We start from the raw sequence: 22,640 nt of genomic DNA, 5'->3' as shown, positions 1-22,640 counted from the left end.
CAGGACTACCCAGAGAAACCCTGGGTAAAAAAAAAAAAAAACAAATTCTGAGACAGGGTGTTAACAGCTTTGAGGTGTCTGGAGCATATTATATAGACTAGGCTGGCCTTGAATTCTGTCTCCCAAACTTGGCCTTAAATTTTTTACTTATTTGTGCTTATGTGCACATGCCCAAATGCTCACAGCATTGTGTGCATTTCAGAGGACAAGTGCTGCTCTGGGTTTCAGGGATCAAACTCCCACCATCAGGCTTGGACAAGCGCCTTGTCCACTGAACCATCTCAAGTGGCCCCACTAGATGTCTTTATAACACTCACTGCCCTTGCCCAAGCAGCCTCCTAAGTCTGTACTGAGAATTTCACTTCCCCATGAGGATCACAGACAAGCTTATCTCTGAGCTGGTCCTCCTTGGGAAAGAAGGCAAAGCACAACGAATGGCTGCAAAAAGGTATTTTCCTGAGGTGAACACTTACCCGGCATAGACTGGAGATCCAGCCATCCCTGCTACGGTTTTATAGATCTACACTCTTCAGAAGGCTAATTCTCTTAACCCTGGGTTTTGTTGTGGAGGGCTTGTGTTGACCAGGCTGGCCTGAACTGGTAACCAATGATGACTCTAAGCCTCAGACCCTTCCTAGAAAGCACAGTGAATGAGACTCCAGGACATACTAGCCTTAAATGTTGCCACTATCTCTGAAAAAGGGCAGCAGGCACCTCTTCAAGCCTGGACCTTGGGGGTCTCAGTCTGGGGATTAGAATGTCTTATGAGAATTTTGCATTCTTAGGGGCTACTTTTATTTGTGTTAATTCACAGGAGGCAGAGCGGTGACTCCCAGGACAACAGTCATTTCCCTGACAAGTGTCCTCTGGCAACAAGACTCAAGACCGCACCCAAATGACAAAAGTTACATTTAATTTACAATGTAATAAAGGTTACAGGTAAAAAGCTACACTTAAAGCAGAAAAGGCCTATTACACAAATGTACAAATCTGTACAAAGCTCATACAATGGTTCCTACCTTGTCTCCTGTTAGCCAGGTCCTAGGGCTCTGAATAACCAGAACTTTCCGTGGGGGTTTCAGGAGAGCCTCCACACCAACACCTGAGCATGTCCTCCTACCACAAAGCTGGTCCTTGCAAAGTCTCCCTGTTCAATGGGAACTGCCCAGCTGGTCACTCCGTAAGAAACTGCCTCACGGCACACACAAAAGGCGTGCCACAGCGGGGAGGGCAGTACTTGAACTAAATGAGAACTAGGCAAGTGGAGTATCCAGTGTGGACAAGGATAAGAGCTCAAGTCCAACAATATGGTAAAACCCATAAATCTGTGCCCGTGACACTGGCCACAGACGAAGGGAACTCAAAATGGTCTCACTCTAGCAGAAAGGACAGAGGAGAACGGCCTAACTATTGGACCTCAAAACCAGGGAACCACTTAAGTTTACACCTTGGTTTAAATGAACAACGTCAAAGAACCTGGAATCCACGGCAACAGCTTTGCTGAGACTCACAAGGGAGGGAAGTGAATGCAAACGAGGCTCCAGCCTTCCATAGCTCTGATTCCACCTGTGAGCCACTTCACACACAACAGAGGCGGCACAGGGAGAGCAGCAGGACAGCCTTCTCAGGAGGACCCAGGAAGCCTTTCTCTGACGATTCAAGTGTTCTGACTCAGGTCTTTACTGGTACTTTAGGCCCACCCCTAGCCTTAGTATTATATGTTAGGACCCCAGGAGACTTTCTGAAAGACGATACTGCACACATGGAAAGTTTTCTCCCTAGTTCATTAGCTCCCCTTGTCACCCCTCCACCCACTCCCACCCATCCCCACCCTCTCCATAACCAAAAATATCAAATCAGTAAGGAAGGTGTGGGCTTCTTGCCCGGCCAAGCCTCCTTCGCATATTTCTTCTTCTTGGGTTCATTTACAGCTTCAGGGTTATAGACTGCAGGGTTTGGTGTGGGGTTTATGGTCACTGCTGATGGCACAACAGGAGTCAAGTCCACGTCCGGGGCGAGGTTGGGATACGGCATGGGCAGGCCGCCGATGAGTGCTGTCCCGTGGATGCCGTGAGGCTGGGAGCCTGTCTCACTGTGTGTTGGGGGCAGGCCCCCGTAGAGTCCTCCACTGAAGGCAAAGTTCTGTATGCGCCTGCTCCCCGACTCCTCCAGGCCCAGGGAGCCGGAGCCCTCCATCCGCTTCTTCTGTGGTTTGCCATAGGGAGGGGAAAAACAAGAGAGATGAGGTGAGGCCCTGGTTTCTTTCCATTCTAGCCACAGAAAACTAACATTCGGGAGAAGTCCCACTGAGTAGCCCAGCCCATTTCAGAAATCTCAGGGTCTGATGCCATCTGAACAATGGTTCTTCTTTTGAGACAGAGTCTCTTATGTGGCCCTAGGTTATCCTGGAACTTGTACTAATATATTTAAAAACAGCCTATGTGCTAACAATACTGTAGACCAGGTTGGCCTCAAATTCTCACATGAACATTCTCACACACAGATACATACACAGATGCACATAACTAAAAAGAAAACGAGGAAGTGACCATTCTTCATTTACAGGGCAAACCCCATCCTCTCTTAGACTAATGCCGAGTAGGAAATTAAAGTGGTAAGTGATGAGTCCAAGTTGGGTGCCAAGTTCTTTGTAAACTCTTTCTTTTTTGATTACCTCCCAAACAAAGTTTCTCTGTGTAACAGCACTGGCTGCCCTGGAAGTCAGTCTGTAGAATAGGCTGTCTCAAACGCCTAGAGACCCGCCTGCTTCTACCTCCTAGGCGCTGGGATTAAAGGTGTACACCACCATGCCCTGCTTTTGGAAACTTAGCTCAGCGTACTGCGGAGGCCACTCGCAGCACCATCTCATTGCTAATCAGTGTTGACCTCCAGCTGGGACGTCATCGCTGCTGACTTAGTCTCTGCCCAAGAAGTTACCATATTCACTCAGCACCATGTGCTACAGCCGTGACTTCTGAACCAAAGCCATCTTCCTGTCTCAGCTTTGTAGCTAGCTGGAACAACAAGCAGGCATCTCCACTATGCCACCCCCTCGCCCCCTTGACAGGGTCTCTCTACGTATCTCTGGCTACTGTGAAGCTCATTATGTAGACCAGGTTGGTCTTGAACTCACAGAGATTCACCTGTCTCTGCCTTCTAAAGTTGTGGGCCACCACATTTGCCTGGCCTTCGGTGTGCAATTTTTAAACAACCCAGGAGTAATCAAATCTGTGTCAGGGATCTGTATCAGTAGTGCCTGAGCTGAGTAGATTAGCTTTGAAGAGTTGGGGAGTGCCTGGCCTGTCTCACTGGCGTGGTGGCTAAACATAGCCAACCAGATGCTAAAACTGAACTGATACACATAAAACCTGCATGTTTTATTATGCATGTATATATAATAACATGGTAAGGCTGACACGAACCTACCTGCTGATTTTGTATGTTAACAGAACATTACAGAAGAATGGACAGAAAGGAGCTCAGAAGGAAAGCATCTGGATTGTGGAGTCCCGCAGAACGTAATCTCACTCTACTTTCTCAACCAAGCCACAGATATGAACAGAGCTGGTCTGTATGGGACTCTTTCTTGGTACACCCAGAAATTTATTTATTATGTGTGCACACATACTGGGTTTGAACTCAGGTTGCCAAGTTTGTCAAGACGCCCTTTCCCCACTGGACCATCTTGCCTGCCATTTTTGAGAAAGAGTAAATGCAGCCAAGCTGGTCTTGAATTAAAGTATGCAGTTGAGGATGACCTTGAACTCTGATCCCCCTGCCTCCATCTCCCATGTATTGAGAGTATAAGCACCACCATGCTCTAGAGTTTTATTTTTATAAAAATATAAAAAAATCCTAGAATTTTATTTTATTTTTTTAACTTAAAGATGAAGCCAGCACTCTAACATACCTTGTCCTTTTACTTTAAGGTAAATGGGTTCCACATGTGTGGATTCAAAACATTATGAATGGAAGACAGTTGAATAAAGAAACCTCTGTCCTGGGACGACACAGTTTTTTCTTTTCTTTCTCCTTATTACTTACACAAAAGGAGAATAACATGTTGACTTATTTTTGCACTGCTGGACTGAGCCCAGACACTTTAGGAGCTACACCCCTCGCCTAGCAACGCTTACAGAGACTTAACATGTGGTAAGCATTAAGAGTAATTGTATGCCCTTAATCCCAGAACCGGGGGAGGCAGAGGCAGGTGGGTCTCTTTGAATTCTAGGTCAGCCTGGTGTACAAAGTCAGTCTAGAACAGCCCAGGCTACACAGAGAACCTGTCTCAAAAAAACAAAAACAAAACAAAACAAAACCGTAAGAGATAGTAAAGTGTGAAGAAGAGCTGGGGGACGGTAAACATGGAGGAGATTTTGTTTAGAGAACACAGGCTCGGAGCGTGTCTGGGAGGAGCAGGTCAGAAGCGAGCATGGGCGTGTGGAGCTGCTTCGGGCGTCTGGGGATTCTGGAAGCTGGCTGTGAGTGTCTAGAACTTACTTCTTTTAGTATCAGAGGCAACTGCCTGCTAACGACTAAAACCAAACTCCCTCCAGCGCCGCTTAGCCTCTTGCAACCACTCTGGGCACCCCGGAACAGGTGTCTAGCCGCTATCAGAGGCAATGTGCATCCTTTGAACGGTTCTACCCACCAGGAAGCTCAATATGCTGAGAATCAGGGCATCTTGGCAACTTCTACTTCTTTCCTAACACACCTGACCCTTAAACCCAACCTGAGAGCAAGGCAGGATCCTCAGTTTGTGCCACTCCTATGCATAAAGTAAGGGCACGAACAAGAGAGACCTTAATAGTTAAGAGCACCTGTTGTTAAAGGACCCAGGTTCGGTTCCCAGCACCCCCATGGCAGCCCATAACCACCTGTAAACTCCAGTTCCAAAGGCTCAGACTCCCTCTTCTGACATCTGACAGCACCAGGCACACACATCAAGCATACAAACACATGCAGGGAAACACTCACACACGAAACAAGTAAATGAACCTTTAAAAACGTACATAACAATTTTTAAAAGGACACGGAAATGCCACATGCTAATGTTTCCATGTTTCCTTTCACCCTGAGCTGGGCCAGCAGAGAGGACAAGAGGAAGGTGGGCCTCTTTGCAGCCTCGGGGAAGCTGACAGCATCCCAGAGCAAGTGCTGGGTGTACTGCATCCTGTCCGGCCGCCTGAAGTCCTTCTGTGCTACCCCAGGGTTTCTGAGACACAGGTGTGACAGCGAGGGTATTCCCAGATAACGGGAATCCCAGATAACGGGAAATGGCAGAGAAGGGCTGGAGAAATGCGCCAGCAGTTGAGGGCACTGGCTGTTCTTCCAGAGGACCTGGGATCAGTTCCCAATACTGACACTTTCCAGTTCCTACATGGCAGTTCCAGGTAATCCAATGGCCCCTCAAGCCTCCCAGGGTGCCAGGCATGTATGTGGTGCACAGCATACATTCAGTTAAAGCACTCATACAGAAAAACAAATTAAAAAGAATTTTTTTTTAAAGGGAGAGAAGCACAGAATATGTTGTAACATTATGCACTGATTGAAACTCATTTCACATAACTGGATTTTTTTTGTAGTGCTAAGGATCAAAGCCAGGACTTTGCTAATAAGTACATGTACTACAACTGAGTGGATTCTCGAGCCCAGACTATCAGGCACTGCAAAGACTCTCAAAAGGTGCTTCCTACCTTGACTGGGACCACTGCAGTCTGCACCATGTTCCGGAAGCGACCAACAGAGGGATCCACGTCCTCTGTAAAAGGAGATGAGAACAGTGTTGGGAGAACAGGGATCAAGCTGCACACCAAACAACCAGCTTGTTCAAATGGGAAATACAGCTAATACTGAGATTTTCTGTGCTACGCCATCCCAACACCCCACGAGGCAGGGGCCGCTACACGTAGATTGGGCAGATGAGGAACAGACCATGTCTCGGAAGAGGGACAGCTCTGGGCCAGTCTATCTGCTGGAGGGGAGGAGCCAAGCAACCAGGGACAGGCCTGCACTCTAGAGCACAGAGATGAATTTGCCTTCCCAGGGTCTGTTTGTTTCCCCCATTTTCTCTTCTATTCCAGGCATTTCTGATTGGAGGGCAGATAAAACAGCAGACATTATTATTTTAGTGATAAAAATAAACGACAAGTGGCCATAACCACATATATTGCTGTACGTTCACCAGCAAGGCTAGATTTAGGTTTCAGAGCCAGGGTCTGAGTCTCTCACTGGAGAGTCTGTCCAGCTCACCAAAGTGGCTTCTTCTCATGATTTGTGACACACACCACTACCCTAGAGAGCATCTGGCTCCACTCTGCAAGGATGGACTGTCAAGGTAGATAGGGACCTACTTTCATCATCCTTTCCAGCCTCAAGCACTGGCTGTCAATGCAAAAGAGCATGATACCACTCTGCCTTTGAGGAATCCATAGCAATAAGCCAAACAGGCTACAACACATCACAGCACTTGGGATGCAGAGGCAGGCGGAGCTCTGAGTTCAAGGCTGATCTACATGCATATTTGTATGTAAGTGTGAGTACGCGCAAGTGTGAGTCCAAGTGTCCAGAGTCCGTAAGACAATGTCAGGCCCCTAGAGCTGAAGTCACAGCTGGGTTTGGGCTGCTAGGAAAGGAACGTGGGTCCTCTGCAAGAGCTTAACTACTGAGCCATCTCTCTAGGCCTCACGTCAGAGTTGTCAAACATTTTCTAAGCAGAGGTGACTGCACTGCTCCACACTGAATATTAAGAGTCACACCACCAAAGACTGAGTGACAGCAATCATTAGCTTAGAGTCACAGCCAAGTAGCTGCTTCCCTAAAAGATGTGATACATCATTGCTCTGTTGTTTGTTTGAGACACAGTCATGCTTTATAGCTCTTAGCTGGCCTAGAACTTGCTATATGGACCATCTGTAAGTACAGTTCCTAGGGGCCTGTCTCCCTTTTCTGGCCCCTGCAGGCATACATGTGGTACAGACACATGCTGGTAAAATAACCATACACATTAAGTTAGGATAAAGAAATCTATCCGAATCCAAGTTAAAAGAAAGGAGGAAAGCACACAAGGAGCATTGGAGATGGCTCAGGGGTTAAGAGCATGTGCTGCTCTCGCAGAGGACATGGGTTCAGTTCCCAGCACCCACGTCAGGCAGCTCACAACCACCTGTAACTCAGATCCAGGAGATCCAATGACCTCTTCTGGCCTCTGCAGGTACTTGCACATAATGCACATACAGCATAAATGCATTTTACACGTGTACACACACACACAAACAAACACACTTAAAAGCCATTGTGGTATATGAGCTGGATAGCCTAGCTACTCAGCTTCTAGGCTAATGAGGGGCCTTGTCTCAAAAACAAACTCCTTGGGGCTGCAGAGACGGCTCAATAGGCAGTTCATCATGTTCACTGTTGTTGCAGAGGTCCAGCTCCCTTCTGTCCCTGTCAGTTCCAGGCCTCCATGGCTGCTACATGTGTCTACATGCAGCATGCAGTGTGTAGATATTAAAAAAAAACGCACGCCTGCTTCAGGGTCCTCAGGGCTGGGGCTACGGCAGCACACTTGATTGGTTTCTATATGCCCCGAAGACCCAGGCTGTCTTAAATTAAGTAAAATCCCCCACGTCACTGGTCCTTCCCAGCCCCTACCCTCCGTGGGCCGTCAGTAGAGCAGATCTCTCATTTAAGTAACTGGTATTGTGACTCGAACATAGAACTTAAAAGCTGCAGTGTCTGTCCACCCTGAGCATGGCTGCCACTCTGCATCACCCATCTATCAGAACACTTGAAATGTATCGTGAGCTCAAATATGAGCACAGTGACCCAACAAACTGGCCCCAACGGCCTGGGGGCTGTACCTGCCTCTGAGACCGTAACCTTCCATCACTAGACATAGGGAGACCTCTCACCTGGGTTGATGATCTCATCATCGTCACTGAAAGTCACCCGGGAGTTCTTCCTCTTCCTCTTTGGTCTCTGAATGTCCAGATTTCCCTCCTCAATAGTGAGGGTTGAAATCCGCTTGTTGTGGGCAGTGTTGAACTCTGTCAGGTTCTAGACCAAAGTTCACACAGTAAAGATGAGAATTAGTACATAGGGAGTTTCATGGAGAAAATACTAAACAAAGGAGAAAAGGGCATTTGGAGCTATGCTGATCTCCCAAGGCCAGCGAGACGGCCTTCTGCATTCAGAGGACTCATAATGTCCTAATTAGTCTATGAATAGAGAGAACAGGTAACTGCTCACTGATTGTGAGAGTGCTGTGTAAAGGACATGAAAGGCTGTGAGAACAGGACACCCTTGAAATGAGGGTATGTTATTGACTTTCCGGTCTTGAAGGAACGCTCTCTCACAACTCTATGCCAAGAATGAAAGAAAATTTAACAGGGAAGAACAATAACATTTATTTTAAAGTAACAAAACAGATGAAAAAGACAACTGAATGTTTCTCAGTAGCTGGTATGTCTGTGTGTGGGTGTATGTATGTATGATGTGTGTGGTGGAGGGGGCAAAGACAGACAAAGATCTACACAAACTAGAATGGTTTCCAATTTATATCGCTCCTCCTGCTTCAACTTCTGCAATCACAACAATAAGCCAGCATACCGACTTTCTCCTTTAGAATTCTTAAGGACACTGGCAGTGCACTTAATCTTTGGCATTAATATTTTGCTAGAGTCTCCTTCCTGCATCAGGCCCCAGTTCCATTCACATCACCATTAATTTTATGATTAATTTGGCCTTAGTGCTGCTTTCTGCTTCTTTCCAATTCACTGGACTTGTTCCAACCTGCACTGCAGCTTGACATATTCCAAAACCCAGACAAGACCTAACACACTGAACTGAAACACAGGGAAGCACAATGGCCTGGAGGGAAAATGACAAGTGACTATCAACAAGGCCCATAGATGTGAGGCTACCCTTGAGAAAATGAGTTCCACATTGTTAATTCCTGTTGTTTTTCTTCCTGAAGCCTGGGAAGCTGCTGCTGTGTATAGGAATAGCAAAGGCACAGGGCTGGTTAAGAACATACTTGCAAGGCGGGCACAGTGGTGTATACCTGTAATCCCAGATCTATGGGAGGCAGAGGCAAGTGGATCTTTGTGAGTTTGAGTCTAGCCTGGTCTTCAAAGTGAGTCTAGAACAGACAAGGCTACACAGAGAAACCCATCTCGAAGAAAAAAAAACAAAAAACAAAAAAAAACCTTACTTGCATTTTGTCTACATGAACAGACATACTACACCATCACAATTTTGTTTGTTTGTTCGGTAGTCTTAAATTTGTAAAATGTATGACCATGTAGGCATCCATATCTATAAGAAAAAAGTAGCCTAGTTTTTTATGTATTTTACTCTTCATTTCTATTTTAAGTATGTGGATGTTTTACCTGCATGCATGTCTGTGTGGCATGTGCATACCCACAACTCTAACTGGAGTGACAGAAATGTGAGCCACCATGTGTGTGCTGGGAAATGCCCAGCGTCCTCCGCAACAGCAGCCTGCTAACCACTAGGTTGTCTCTCCAGCCCAAAAGCAGCCTAGTTCTCCAGATTCCTGGGTTGTCCGGTCAGTATCAAAGAGGCTAAATGGATGAAATGTTGCTTGCTAAGCTAGAGTCAGTCAACAGAACTTTCAGTGATGAGAGAAATTATGGTCTGCCACGGGTCTCCAAGGTGTGTGTCTGTACACATTCAAGGACTGCCCACGGATACCAAAATTATGCAGATCCGCAGGTGCCTAGGCGGCCTCCCACAGACAACCCTAGAACCTACCTAACGAGAACATCTAACAACCACTCCCGTGTGACTGCTGTATGAAGTTATACTGTTTAGAGACTCTCCCGACACAGCTGATCTGATTCTCCACGTTATCCACCAGAAGACATGGGATGTCGTTAGTGACTCCTGCACTGGACCAAAAGGCAAATAAAGCCCCAAGAACAGAGAAAACAGGGGCTGCAGAGATGGCTCAGCAGTTATGAGCACTGGCTGCTCTTCCAGAGGACCTGTGTGTGATTCCCAGAGCCACATGGTAGCTCCTAACTGTAACTACAGTTTCAGGGGATCAATGCCATATTCTGACTGGCACATACATATATGCAGGCAAAACATTCAAGTACATAAAACCCAAAAACTAAAACAGGAAAACACCTCCATAGCCAGTGAAGCAGCACACCACCCTTGGAGGAGCAGGAGTGGGAAGCCTGTCCCAGCTGGCCATACGTATTGTCCAGGGCTCACCACTAGACTCAGAGTCTCCTGCTACTACAGTACTGTAATTTCTTTTCTTTTATGTATACAAGTGCTCTGTTTTCATGCACAGAAGAAGAGGGCATCAGATTTCATTATAGATGGTTATGAGCCACCATGTGGTTGCGGAGAACTGAACTCAGGACCTCCAGAAGAGCAGCCAGTGCGCCTAACCACCGAACCCTCTCCCCAGCCCACAGTATTGTAATTTCAAACTAGGAAGAACAGCTCCACACTGCAACAACAAGGGTCCCGACAGACAAAAATGACAGGAAATTACATCAAGTTCGGTCTCCTCTTCTGGAAGTCCCAACAAGCCCTTGAGTTCATCATCCTCTCCACCCATCTTCTCATCTCCTTTCACAGCCGATGGCAATGTCTGAGGCTTCTCTCGCAGAGTGTATGCCCTTGTGGATGCACCAAACGAGACCGTGGAGTCAATGGGAATCTGCTGAGGCTTGTGAGGTTCCAACCGAATGTGACCCAAGAAAGTGCCATGCGCTGGGAAGAACCAAATCAGAACAGTGAGGAAAGAAATCAAAAGCCGCAAGTGCTCTCCGAAGGGAAAGCACCGCCGCTGGCTCTGAGGACATCAGCTCCCAGAGCACAGCAAGTTTGTTTTCTGATGGTTAGATCTAAATGATAATGGCATATTCAGAATATCCACAAATAAGCTTTCTTGTTTTGTTTTTTATAGTACAAGGTCAAACCTAGGGTTTTGCCCACCCTAGGCAAAGACTCTACCATTGAGCTACAACCTCAGCCCTTGGTTTCTGAGACAGGGTCTCATTATGTAGCTGGCTTTCAACTTACTATGTAGGCAGTTTGGACTCAGACAAACTATGTCAACCAGACTGACTTTGAACTCCCAATTCTCCCGCCTCATCCTCCCAAGTGCTGGAAATACAGACATGTGCCACTACGTCTGTAGAAAAAAAAAGAAAAAAAAAAAAAAACAAAACTTTTAACGATGAACATGTCACTGGGTCCACTGCATCCTGTCTTGTATGAAATCAAGGAAGCTTTGCATTTCTTCAGTTGCTCTCACACACCTTCAAATGTGCTGATCTCACATGAAAACCTTTGCCTGTTCTCTGCGGCCAGAAAAGAAAGCCTTGGCTCCATTCTGGGTCCAGCAGGGATGGCTCCAACCTAGCAGAATCCATGCTCTCCAAGGTACGAGGCAAACCTCGGTGTGGTCTACCCTCTCTAGCTCCAACTCTAAGGAACATGAAACTGCTGGTCTGCTGGCTGTTTTAGCTTTAGCTTTCCCCAGGACAGGAGACAAGATTGGCCAATACAGATGCTATGTCAATGCAAGGCAAGCCAAAATTCTACGAGAGATTCTGAAATTTTCCATGTCAGCATTCTGCATGTTATGAAATGAGGAAAAAAAAAAGATGAAATAAGTGTATCTGTAAGACAAGGCAGACGGAGTCCTTATGCAAACAAGCTGGGAGGTGTGTGTCTGTGTGTGCTAGGTTGATTGGGAGGATCAAACATGAATATATATGCGCCTGCCTCTGCCTCCCAAGTGCTGGGATTAAAGACGTATGCCACCACTGCCTACCATAAGACTGTACATATATATATATATATATATATATATATATATATATTCTATTTATCATGGGAAAAAAATAAACTTAGGCGGTCCACACAGTCCAGTCTCAGTTGCATTTTTGAAGACTATTTAAAGCAAAGTTTAAAATCTTAATAATCTCAGTGTACTTATGAAGCTAAAATTGTTGTAATTCAGTTAAAGCAAAGTATATCAGGGATAAGTAACTTACTGTAAATAATGAATGCTCAAAATAAGCATTTTGGAAGCATCCTGTATTACTGCATACCAATGATGCTAGTCACAATTTCAAAATAAACTGAGTCACATTTCACCAGGGTCTTATGAACACCAGTATCTGGGTTCCTATATGCCATTTTTATTCTCTCTCTATACAACCCCAAAGAACCTGTTCTCCTTAGTCAATTATTTCAGGAAAATAACAGAATCTCAGAAATAAAGAAGAGCTGATTTAAAAGTTTCCCAAAGCAAGAGCCCAAACAGCATTTCTCTCCCCCCCCACCTCCCGGAGCAAAAAATGGGAGGCAGGCACTTACTGCTGTTGAGATCTATCAAGAAAACTCTCTTCAGGTGCTTGTGGTAAACCAGTGCCGCGTGGACTCGAGAGCAAGACTGGTGGTCGATGGTGAAGTCACACAGATCAGGGTTCCTCCCGAATAAGTAATACTTCTTCTCGTCAATAATCAGCTTCTAAACATGAAATTAAATATTACTTCACTTTTACTGTAAGCAAGCTCAGCAAAAACTTCCAATCATGTAAGTAGAGGATCTTGAGTAGGTAAAATGCTTGGTATCTCCCATTGTTCTGTGAAGTTCTAGGGTCTAGTAAGATCAGTGCAAGGGCTTTCCGCAGCAGCTGCCCCAGTCAAGCTCCTGACCATGGTAAGATCCACACTGGGAACAGCTTTCACATGGGATGCTCACTGGCTCCTAAGCAGCCAGCATATACTCTTCTCATGTCCAGTTAAAGATAAAAGCGTGCTGTGCCATTAGTTCACCCCTGGCTCCCAGAGGACATTATTCACCACTGAAATGCTGAAAGACAGACCTCTCCCCCAGGACAATGGCCTCATCCAACTTCAGCAAGAATGTCTTCGGGGTAGGACTGTCAGCTGAAGAACTGGGATCTGGACTACCGAGCAGGGGAAAAAAAAATGTCTTGCATTTCTAAGTACTCCTTTCAAGTGAGCAGCATAAACTTACTCTGAGAATGCTCTTTGTACAGGCCTGCTTCTATGTATCCAGAGCAGTTTGCTAAGCTAACACTTTTTGATGGAGAATTACATTTTATCTATCCAAACACAACCTTCTACCAGCACTGTGTAGAGCTGGTAAAGGTGCATGCCTTTAAGCCCAGCACTCAGGAAGACAGAGGCAGGCACATCACTGTGGGTGTGAGGCCAACCTGGTCTACAACGTGAGTCCAGGACAACCAAGGCTACACGAGAAGCCCTGTCTTGAAAAACCAAAAACAAAACAAACCAAATCCCAAAGTGTTCTTCGTTCTATCACCTGTCAAGTAGCCTCTCCTTGTGAGATAAGAATTCTTGTACCCTTTTTCTTTTAATGTAACTCTGGTTGTCCTGGAACTCTATATAGACTAGGCTAGGCTCAAATTCAGAGATCTATTTGCCACTGCTCCTAAGTGCTAGGATTAAAGGGGTGGGCCACCATTACTTGATGAAATAAGAATTCTATCAAGGGCCGGAGTGATAGGTGAATACCTTTAATTCCAGCACTCAGGAGGCAGAGGCAATGGACAGCTCAGACTTGGAGGCCAGCCTGGTCTATACAGTGAGTTCCAGTATAGTTCAAGGCTATACAGTAAGACCCTTTTTCAAAGAAAGAGGACTACAGAGATGGCACAGACTAAGAGCACTGGCTGATTTCACAGAAGACTCAAGTTACAATCCTCAAAACCCACACGAAGGCTCATAACTGTCTCTAACTCCAGTTTGCACCTGGAAGATGTGACTTTTGGCCTACACATATATCAGATATGCACACAGCACACGTAAATGTAGGCCAAACGCCTGTATAAATGAAAAGAAAGACTAAAAAAGACCATCTGATTAGCAAATGCAGGAAGGGCAGAAAAGGAAAGCGCACATTCTTTGAGCTGAATTATATTCTATAAAAAGCTCAACTCTTGTCATAGACGGTTATAAACTACAGTTATAGGTGAGGGACACTGAGGAAATTATTTTGCCAATTCTAGCCCAATACTAGAGATGTAATAGTCTAGCGTGAGCACCTGATGACCTCCATTTAATATGCTGGGTTTTCTTTTTCCCCCTTTAAACACAAGGTCTCAGCCATGCACAGTGACGCCTGTAATCCCAGCACTCAGGGAGGCAGAGGCAGGCCAATCTTTGAGTTCAAGGCCAGCATGATCTATAAAGTGAGTCTAGGACAGCCAAGGCTACACAGAGAAACCCAGCTTTGAAAAACAAAACAAAACTAACACAGGGTCTCATTAAGCTCTTGCTCACATTCCACTCTATATTCCTAAAATCCTTAAGAAGCCAGGAATGTTGGCACTATTATCTTAGAAGTTCAAGGCAGGCATGGTGATGCGAACCTTTAATCCCTGGCTGGTGGATCCCTGAGTTTGAGGCCAGCCTGGTTAACAGAGCAAGTTCCAGAACAGCCAAGACTACACAGAGAAACCCCGCCTTGACTAAAACAAAACAAACAAAAAAAGAACTTCAGACGTTAAGGCAAGATGGTTCCAAGTTGGGGCTGAAGAGATGGCTTAGAGGTTAAGAGTACTGGCTGCTCTTCCAGAAGTGCCGAGTTCAGTTCCCAGAAACCAGATGGTAGCTCACAACCATCTATAATGAGATCTGGTGCCCTCTTCTAGTGTGCAGGTGTACATACAGGCAGAACACTGCATACATAATAAATAAATTTAAAAAAGCTGGTTCAAGGCTTACACACAGCAAGGGTTACACACAGCAAGGTCCTGTTCTAACACACACACACACACACACACACACACACCAAACTCCTGAGAAAAGCTAGCACAAAAGCTCAGAAATATGTAAAATGAAATTAGTATAAGGATAGAAATCAAGAGTTTATTGACCCCTGGTTAAGTCCTTGAACTCACAGGAGGTTGTATCTCAGGGAGGAGACTCATCACTCAGGACATGTGCATCAGTGTCCTCACACCTCACCAAGAGAACTTCTGGCCCTGTTAGCAGCCACAGCTGTGTGTACTTACCTGCAACACAGTGGCCGAGAGTTTTATATTGTATCTATCACTGGTAAGGACAATCTCCCAGAACTGACATCCTTTCCATTCTTAGAGATGCATATTAAAACATACCACCCTCACCGTAATATTTTTTTAAAGTAAAATGATTTTAAAATATTCAAATTTATTTGATTTTACAGTTTAAATTTTTTTCTTTCCTTTTTAAAAAACAAGATTCCATAGCTAGGCACAATGGCACAAGGCTGTGATCCCAGCACTCAAGGAGGCAGATCTCTATGATTTTGAGGCCAGCCTGGTCTACAAAGCGAGTCCAGGACAGCCAAGGCTACACAGAGAAACCCTGTCTTGAAAACCAAAACCAAAACAACCCCCCAAAAAAACACAACCAAAAAAATAAGATTCCATTTATTCCAGGCTAGCCTCAAACTTTATATATATGACCTTGAACTTCTGATCCTTCTGCCTCACCTCCTATGTGCTGACGATTACATGTATGTACTACAAAGCCTAGTTAAATTAGAGCATTTAAGAATGCCAGGCAGTGTTGAATGCCTTTAATTATAGGCAGAGGCAGGCAGACCTGTGAGTTGAAGGCTACGGAGGTCTACAAAGTAAATTCCAGGTCAGAGCCACATAGTGGGACCCAGTCTCAAAAAAAAAAAAAAAAGGAAAAGGAAAAGTTTATTTTAATTTTAAGTGCTTCTGTGCAATTATGCTATTTGAGTAGGTACCTGTGGAGACCAAAAGACGGCATCTGATTCCCTGATGGAGTTATAGATTGTTGAAAGCTGCCCAACCTGGGTGCCAGGACTGAACTCGGGTTCTCTGGAAGGGCAGGATGGGCTCTCAACTACTGGCCCATCTCTCTAGACCTTCCCAGTTTGAGCATTTTTAACCTCTACAATATAATTTCCTTAATCCACTATTACTAAAAGGTAAGCCACCTGAGGATAAATATTTTTAGTAAATATGTATGTACCATGGGGTCATAGTCTTAAACAAAACAACAACAAAAAAGAACCCAGCCATTTTCTCCTGTTAAGCACTTACACACTTTCTGCCAAGCTTCTAAGAGTCAGTCACTTCAGGCAGCTTGGTAAGTGCATCATCTCTGTGAGCTCCTATCCAGCAATGCCTACTTGCCACTGCTACAGCTCATTTCAGGACCATGCTACTATGGAGACCTAGATTTAAAATGGCTTGACAGCCAACCAGTCATGTTATGTTTAAAGCACGGATTAAGGTAGGCTATGGTTGTGCACACTTGTCATGCTAGCATTCAGGAAGCAGAGGCAGGAGGATCACAATAAACTGAAGGCCAGTCTGGTCTACACAGTGAATTTCAGGTCAGCCAAAGGGTAGTTTCTGGGGCCTTGTCTTAAAAAAACAAACCTCCCCGACCCCCAAATACCGAAACCAGAACAGAAATAGATTCATATTACTAATAAAACATTGGAAGCCTGGTATAGTAGCTGCTGCCTATAATACCAGCACTTTGGAGGCCAAGACAGGGGGATCACTGCACATTCAAGCTCTGCCTGGGCTACATATTAAGTTCCAGAACAGGCTAAAGACCCTATCTCAAAACAGTGATTGGGGAATGCACTCAGCACTTAGAAGGCCGAGACAGAGCTCTGTGAGTGTGAGGTTAGCCTGGTCTATAAACAGTGAATTACAGGCCAGTCAGGGCTACATGATGAGACCTTGTCTCGAAAACCAAAATGCCCAGTTGTTAAAAGCCAACATTACTTTAGGATTAGCAGAGAGGCCTGCAACATTAACCGTGTCTTCTAAGGCAGCATGTACACAGGTTGATCTCAATGCATTTTCCACTCATATTTTCATTTATAAAGATAAAAGTTCCTCAGTGCTCATGGTGGGTCACAAGCAACGATTCTAGAGTGCAAAAGACGTATCAGATAAAAAAAAAAAAAAAGAGGGAGGATTCTCATACTATAGGCACACATTCACTGTCAACAGCATCCCAACCACCGAATATGAAAAGAATTTTAATGGAAAACCATGCCTCTTAGAATTAAGGAAGTGCATTAAAAGTGAACAAAGCATGCACTATTCTTTCTGGTTACCAAAGCTGTGATTTTTGGCTACCTACAGCTGGTCACTATCCAGATGTGCCTCTGAGTTATAACTCAGGGTGTATCTTTACACTCTGGGCCTAAAAGACTCATGGCTTTTACTTTAATATCGCACTTCTTCAACCCAACTATCACAACATATCACAAGCCTTTGAAAAGGACGAGGATATAGATAGCTCGGTTAGTATCAAGTGCTGGTCAAATCTAAGTCCTTAAAACAAATATACCTAGGCTACTGGCTAGAGCTGAGCAGTACGACACTTGCCTAGAAGCAGGAGACACTTGTCTGATCGCTAGCAAGGCAAGATAAAGACACACATACAAGGACACACATCTCAGACGTATTTCTTTAAGAGCCATATAGTGATATCTAAGAACTATCAACTTTGACGATGGTATGCAACTCAGCACACTGGAAGATAAAAACATCACCAGCAGATGGAGAGCAGCAGGCAGAGAGTGCTGAACTAGGTAAAGGGTCGTCGAGAATGGACATCTTCCACAAAGGAATGGATGATATCACTGGGCCTCTTTGCCTGTTTATTCTTGTTGCAAAAAAAGATTTACTAAGTTCTAATAACAAATTAGACTTTGTCTTTTAATTTATTATTATTATTTCTCTGCGAGTCTGGACACAAAAAAAATTGTAGATGGTTCTTTTCTTCCATGTTTACCTGAGTTCCAGGGATCCAATATAAGTGGTCAGGCTTGTATAGCAAGTTACATGTTGAGACATCTCGCCAGCCCACAAAATAGAATTTCTCTAAGTCTTCAAATTTCACACTATTCTATGTAGCAACAATTTTCCCCCCATGTATAGAACTACCAGAAGTAAAAGAGGTTTTTCAGGTATTTTTAATTAAATTTTAAATTATTTTCTTGAACAACCATTTGAGGTTTTTTTTTTTTTTTTTTTTTTTTTTGGTCTTGTTTTTCATAAAGGAACTCATGACAAAGGGGCTGTATGAGACTGGCCAATTCCCTTGCCACCACCCCAAAACAACCCCTCACTTTTCAAGCTAACATCTGCAAAATGTCATGTTTTTTATTATATACACCAAGAAGAAAATAATTACACTCACTAATAAAGCTTTGAACTGAATCTTTCTTTCTCTCTCTTTCTTGTTTTTTTTCGAGACAGGGTTTCTCTGTGCAACAGCCCTAGCTGGCCTCAAACTCACAGAGTTCTGCCTGCCCCTGCCTCCCAAGTGATGGGATTAAATGTGTGTGCCATCACCACCCTAATTTCTAACTATGAAGCCAGGGGGCTTATTCTCTAGTTCTTAGAAATAACTATATATCTTAGCATCAATAATCCAGATATGGTGACTCAAATAATTCCAGCACTTGGGAGACCAGGTTAGGACTACCATGAGTCAGAAATCAGCCAGGGCTATATAGTGAGTTCCAGGCCACAGCAGAACTTTATCTCAAATATAAAAGAACTCCTGGCCCTTGGGAGGCAGAGGCAGGTGGACGTCTGTGAGGTCCAGGCCAACCAAGGCTTTAAAATGAGACCCAGTTGAACAAAACCCTAACATAATCTAACAGCTAGTCACTGTACTCTAAAATCTGACGTGACTCTAGAAACTCTGAAGCTGTAATTCCACTAAACTTCCCTTTTTAATACTTAACTGTAATTATATATTTTGTGTGATTCTGTTTGTTTGTTTTTCAGCTAGGGCCCCAACATGTAAACAGCCCTTACGGACTCCAATCTGTTGCCTCTGACTCCAAAGTGCTAGGATGAAAAGTATGTGGCACCATATCTGGCCTCTCTCTTAGTTTTAAATGAATGAACTCTAGTTGTATTTCATTTTCTTTTTTGGCAAGTGCCCTACCTTACCATACTACTCTGAAGGAACTAATCCTGTATCTCATAGAAGCAGCTTAAATGCTAAACTCAATCTATCTCATAAATGTCTTTAGTTGTTATAAACTATGCATTCCAAATTAGTGGGTTTCTAGTTTATCCGGGCCCCTGAGGCTCATGACCTGTTAAAAATATCTTCATTTAAGTCCAACATTGTGGCACACACCTTTAGCTCCAGGCCTCGGGAGGCAGAGGTAGGTGGATCTCTGTGAGTTTGAGGCCAGCCTGATCTACACAGAGTTTCAGGATAGCCCAGAGCTGTTACACACAGAAATCCTGCCTTGAAGAACAAAACAAAACAAAAAAAAACAACAACAAAACTTCATTTGTAAGGTGAGAGTAATAATGAAAAACAGAGTATCTGTGGTAGAGACGTGTTCAGTGCTGGAGACTGAATCCAAAAGGGTTTTTTCAATGCTAAACTACTCTATCACAGAGCTCACAGGGACTGGGACAAAAACAAACAAACAAACAAACAAACAGAATCAAGAACAAGCTGGGTGCAGTGATCTGGTACTGGGAGGCAGAGACAGGGAGGTCAAGGCCAGCTGGGTCTACATAGTGAATTCTGGAACAGCCAAGACTGACCCTATCTTAAAGACATAAAAACAAAAAAGAAAAGTAATAGTACTGAAAACAAAGCTAAGGAAAGGGGGTGGAAAAGTGAGCCACTTGCAATTTCAATACCTCAATTAGTTTGTCTCCTTTCACTACATCCAGATGTAAGCCAGGTGGAGGTTTACCTGCCCTGAAAAAGAAGAGTGAAAGAAGCATTTTTAGATTTTTAGAATGAGCCCATAAACGTCCTTTACAATCTCTGTCCCATTCAACATTAAGGCTCTCCTACCAGCCTATAATTAGTTCATGTTCAAAATGAAATGTCATGCTTTTCACTTAGATCTTCTTTCTCCGATCAACACTTTCTTCCCAAGTGATTCAATTATTCCAGAGGGAATTTTTTTTTGTGGAACTGTATTTAGAGCAGGGGAGGAAAAAAAAAAAAAAAAAAGCAAGCCTGCATTTTAACACTGGCTATGCACGTCAGAGAAAAAACAGCTCAGTGTATAAGTATGTCTTGTCACCTGAAGAGGATTTTTCTTCTTGCTTGTTTTTTGAGACAGGGTCTCATGTATCTCAGGCTAGGCTCAAACCTTAGGGGTTTGAATCTGAGGGTGACCTTGACTATCTGAACCTCCTACCTCCATCTTCCCTGTGCTGAATTACACTGTGGTGTGTGCCACCATGCCTGATCTAACCTGGGGTTTTAATATAAGATTTACTACTCCTGATGTAACATAAACACAGAATGAAACAGTTGTTTTGCTGGGTACAGAAGTACACATGTGAATTTTCACCAGAAGGATCACTGCCAAGTTCCAGGCCATCTAGTTTTTATTGCAAGTTCTAGACCAGCCAGAATTACACATGGAGACAAATAAACAAATGTTAACACAAACAAACAATAAAAATAGTTGTTTGGGGACTGATTAATATTAGTCTCATCACAAAATAAGCAGAAACTATTACCCAGATGAACTCTTTTTTGTGTGTGTGTGTTAATTTAATCATACAAATGTTCATTTACATGGTAAGGAAAACCTCATCTTCATTTCTTAGGCCCCACCAGACACCCACCACTGTCCAGATGAGAGGAGCAGCAGGCTGCCCCCCCAGATGAACTTTTGATACCAAACTAGAGATTCATAATTAGGGAACCATCGCAAATCAAAATCATGTCCACAAAACCCAGTTTCAAACAAACAGGTGTGGTGGTACCCTGCAGAAATATAATTAATCAAACTTTTCTCTGTACTTTGCTTTATCAATCAAGGAGGATGTGTGCATGTCAAGTCATCTGTCAACAAGTCTTGGTATAGACCAGATTTTGAGGTAATAGCAGGTGATCTCAAAGAGTCTCTATTTGGCTGGCCCAAATATGAAATAAGTGCAGCCAGGGAGCAGTGTGGATAAAGAATTTGTAGGCTGAAGCAAATGGATATGTTAAATCCAGAAAACAGCCAAACATGCATTTGCTTCCTAGGCTTGCTCGTTTGAACCTCCCAGGGCCCTTACATTTGCACAAAAGAAATATATCCTGTCTATCTAATTGAAGATTCAACACAACCATCTCACAGTTCTGCTCCAATCTTTTATAGCAGTAGGTAAAAGGACAATGCACTGGATAAAAGCCCATTTGTGCCAGAAACAGGTTAAAATGAACATTAAAGCCAAATATATTTTCTGAATATCCTCTCGTGTGCCGGACGAGGGCCTAGGAGCTGAGAATGATGCAAGGGTTTTTGCCCTTGAAGATCTCAATGTAACAGAAGACTGAGAAGTAACATGTTAACAACCATGAAGAGACACAACAGCAGAAAGGGCTCTGACTCGAATAAATGCCCGTGCAAAGCAGCTCGCATTTATTCATCTCGTACCCCACTCAAAGCCTAAATCATCCTACTGCTCCTATGAACTTCCCAAGGGATGAAAATGATGTATTCTAATAACTTCTGGTATCTTTTGTACAGGGCTTCGCGCTGGTCTGGTCTCCGCGAACAAGGGGGATGGTTCCGCGCCATCCCTGCCCTCAGGAAGCTCCCAGTCCGCGGGGGACGGGTAAGCACTGGAGGATGCAGCAGTCACGGAGGGATGCAGCATCAGGTTGGGCTGGGGTAGGGAAGCTAGCTCGTGCCGCGCTCGGGACGTTCAACACCGGGGGCAGGTTACGATGCTCTCAATGAGGAGTTGGGGCAAGTTAGGGGCCAAGGCCTGAAGCACCCTGGCGAGCGGCTGACCTCTCCAGAGCTGTCTAAAGTGAACGCCTTCGAGCCCCCAAACCTCGGGTTTCCGGAGAGCCTGGGCCCCGGCTCCAGGCTCCTCCACACGTCGTCCGGCCCCTCACAGCGGACAGTTTTCCCTCAATCATTCCAGGATCTTTTAAAGCCGTCCACTTCATCGCAAAAAAAAAAAAAAGGAAGGCGGGGGAAACAGCCTCCCCTCCTCCCCTGGCTACCTCACGCCAGGCCGCTCCAGCCCCAGCAGCCTCGCTACTCACCAGGTCGGGCAGTCGAACAGCGGGAGGCTGGAGCCGGAGTTCGCGGCTGCCGCCATCTTGCGTCTCCCCCTCCCATTTGGCGGGCCTGAAGCACGCCGGGAAACTGGGAGGTCGGGAGGGAAGAGGCGGCATCCCAGCAGCCTGTGCGCGCGAGCGCGCGTGCGCACGCGTAGCGCAAGCGCGCTAGCCTGGGAGCGCCTCCGGTGGAGGGCGGGGCCTAGGGGTTCAGTCCGCAGCGTTTAGGTTGTTTGCTGGGAGACCCTAGCCTAAGGGCTCTTTTTGGTTGCGGGGTCGGAAGCAACGCTTACCGAGGTGTCGGTTTCCCGCCCGAGTCTCCTCTAAAAGCTCTTGAACTGTGTAATCCGCATTAACTCCCAGCACTCCAGCGCTTCATCTAGCGATAAGCAAGTGATCGCTAGAGACAGAAGTGATTGCTCATTCCTTATTTCTTCCAGCCCTTCCCTGGAAAGCTGCATCCGAAAGCAGCATTCTTTCCCAACTGTCCTTTCTTTTCTCTTTCTTTCGTTTTTTTTTTCCAGATAGGGTTTCTCTGTGTATCA

At 44.9% G+C, this 22,640-nt stretch overlaps 1 protein-coding gene and 1 non-coding gene across 2 annotated transcripts; both read right to left on the bottom strand.

Annotated features, from left to right (window-relative positions):
* Positions 1 to 896: 896 nt before the first annotated feature.
* On the bottom strand, positions 897 to 22,230 carry Ppp1r8 (protein phosphatase 1 regulatory subunit 8). Its single transcript, XM_021644004.2, has 7 exons — positions 22,081 to 22,230; positions 19,713 to 19,773; positions 12,373 to 12,526; positions 10,535 to 10,755; positions 7,914 to 8,058; positions 5,697 to 5,761; positions 897 to 2,205 (listed from the first exon to the last, which is right to left on the bottom strand). The coding sequence occupies exons 1-7, from the start codon at positions 22,134 to 22,136 to the stop codon at positions 1,852 to 1,854; spliced, it is 1,056 nt and encodes a 351-aa protein (XP_021499679.1). The 5' UTR covers positions 22,137 to 22,230; the 3' UTR covers positions 897 to 1,851.
* On the bottom strand, positions 17,185 to 17,349 carry LOC132653328 (small Cajal body-specific RNA 1). Its single transcript, XR_009591096.1, has one exon. It is a non-coding gene; the product is annotated as a small Cajal body-specific RNA 1 (non-coding RNA).
* Positions 22,231 to 22,640: the final 410 nt, after the last annotated feature.

The sequence above is a fragment of the Meriones unguiculatus genome, chromosome 3, assembly GCF_030254825.1.
Source record: "Meriones unguiculatus strain TT.TT164.6M chromosome 3, Bangor_MerUng_6.1, whole genome shotgun sequence".
Lineage (NCBI taxonomy): Eukaryota > Metazoa > Chordata > Mammalia > Rodentia > Muridae > Meriones > Meriones unguiculatus.
This window is presented reverse-complemented; position numbering and strand designations above follow the sequence as displayed.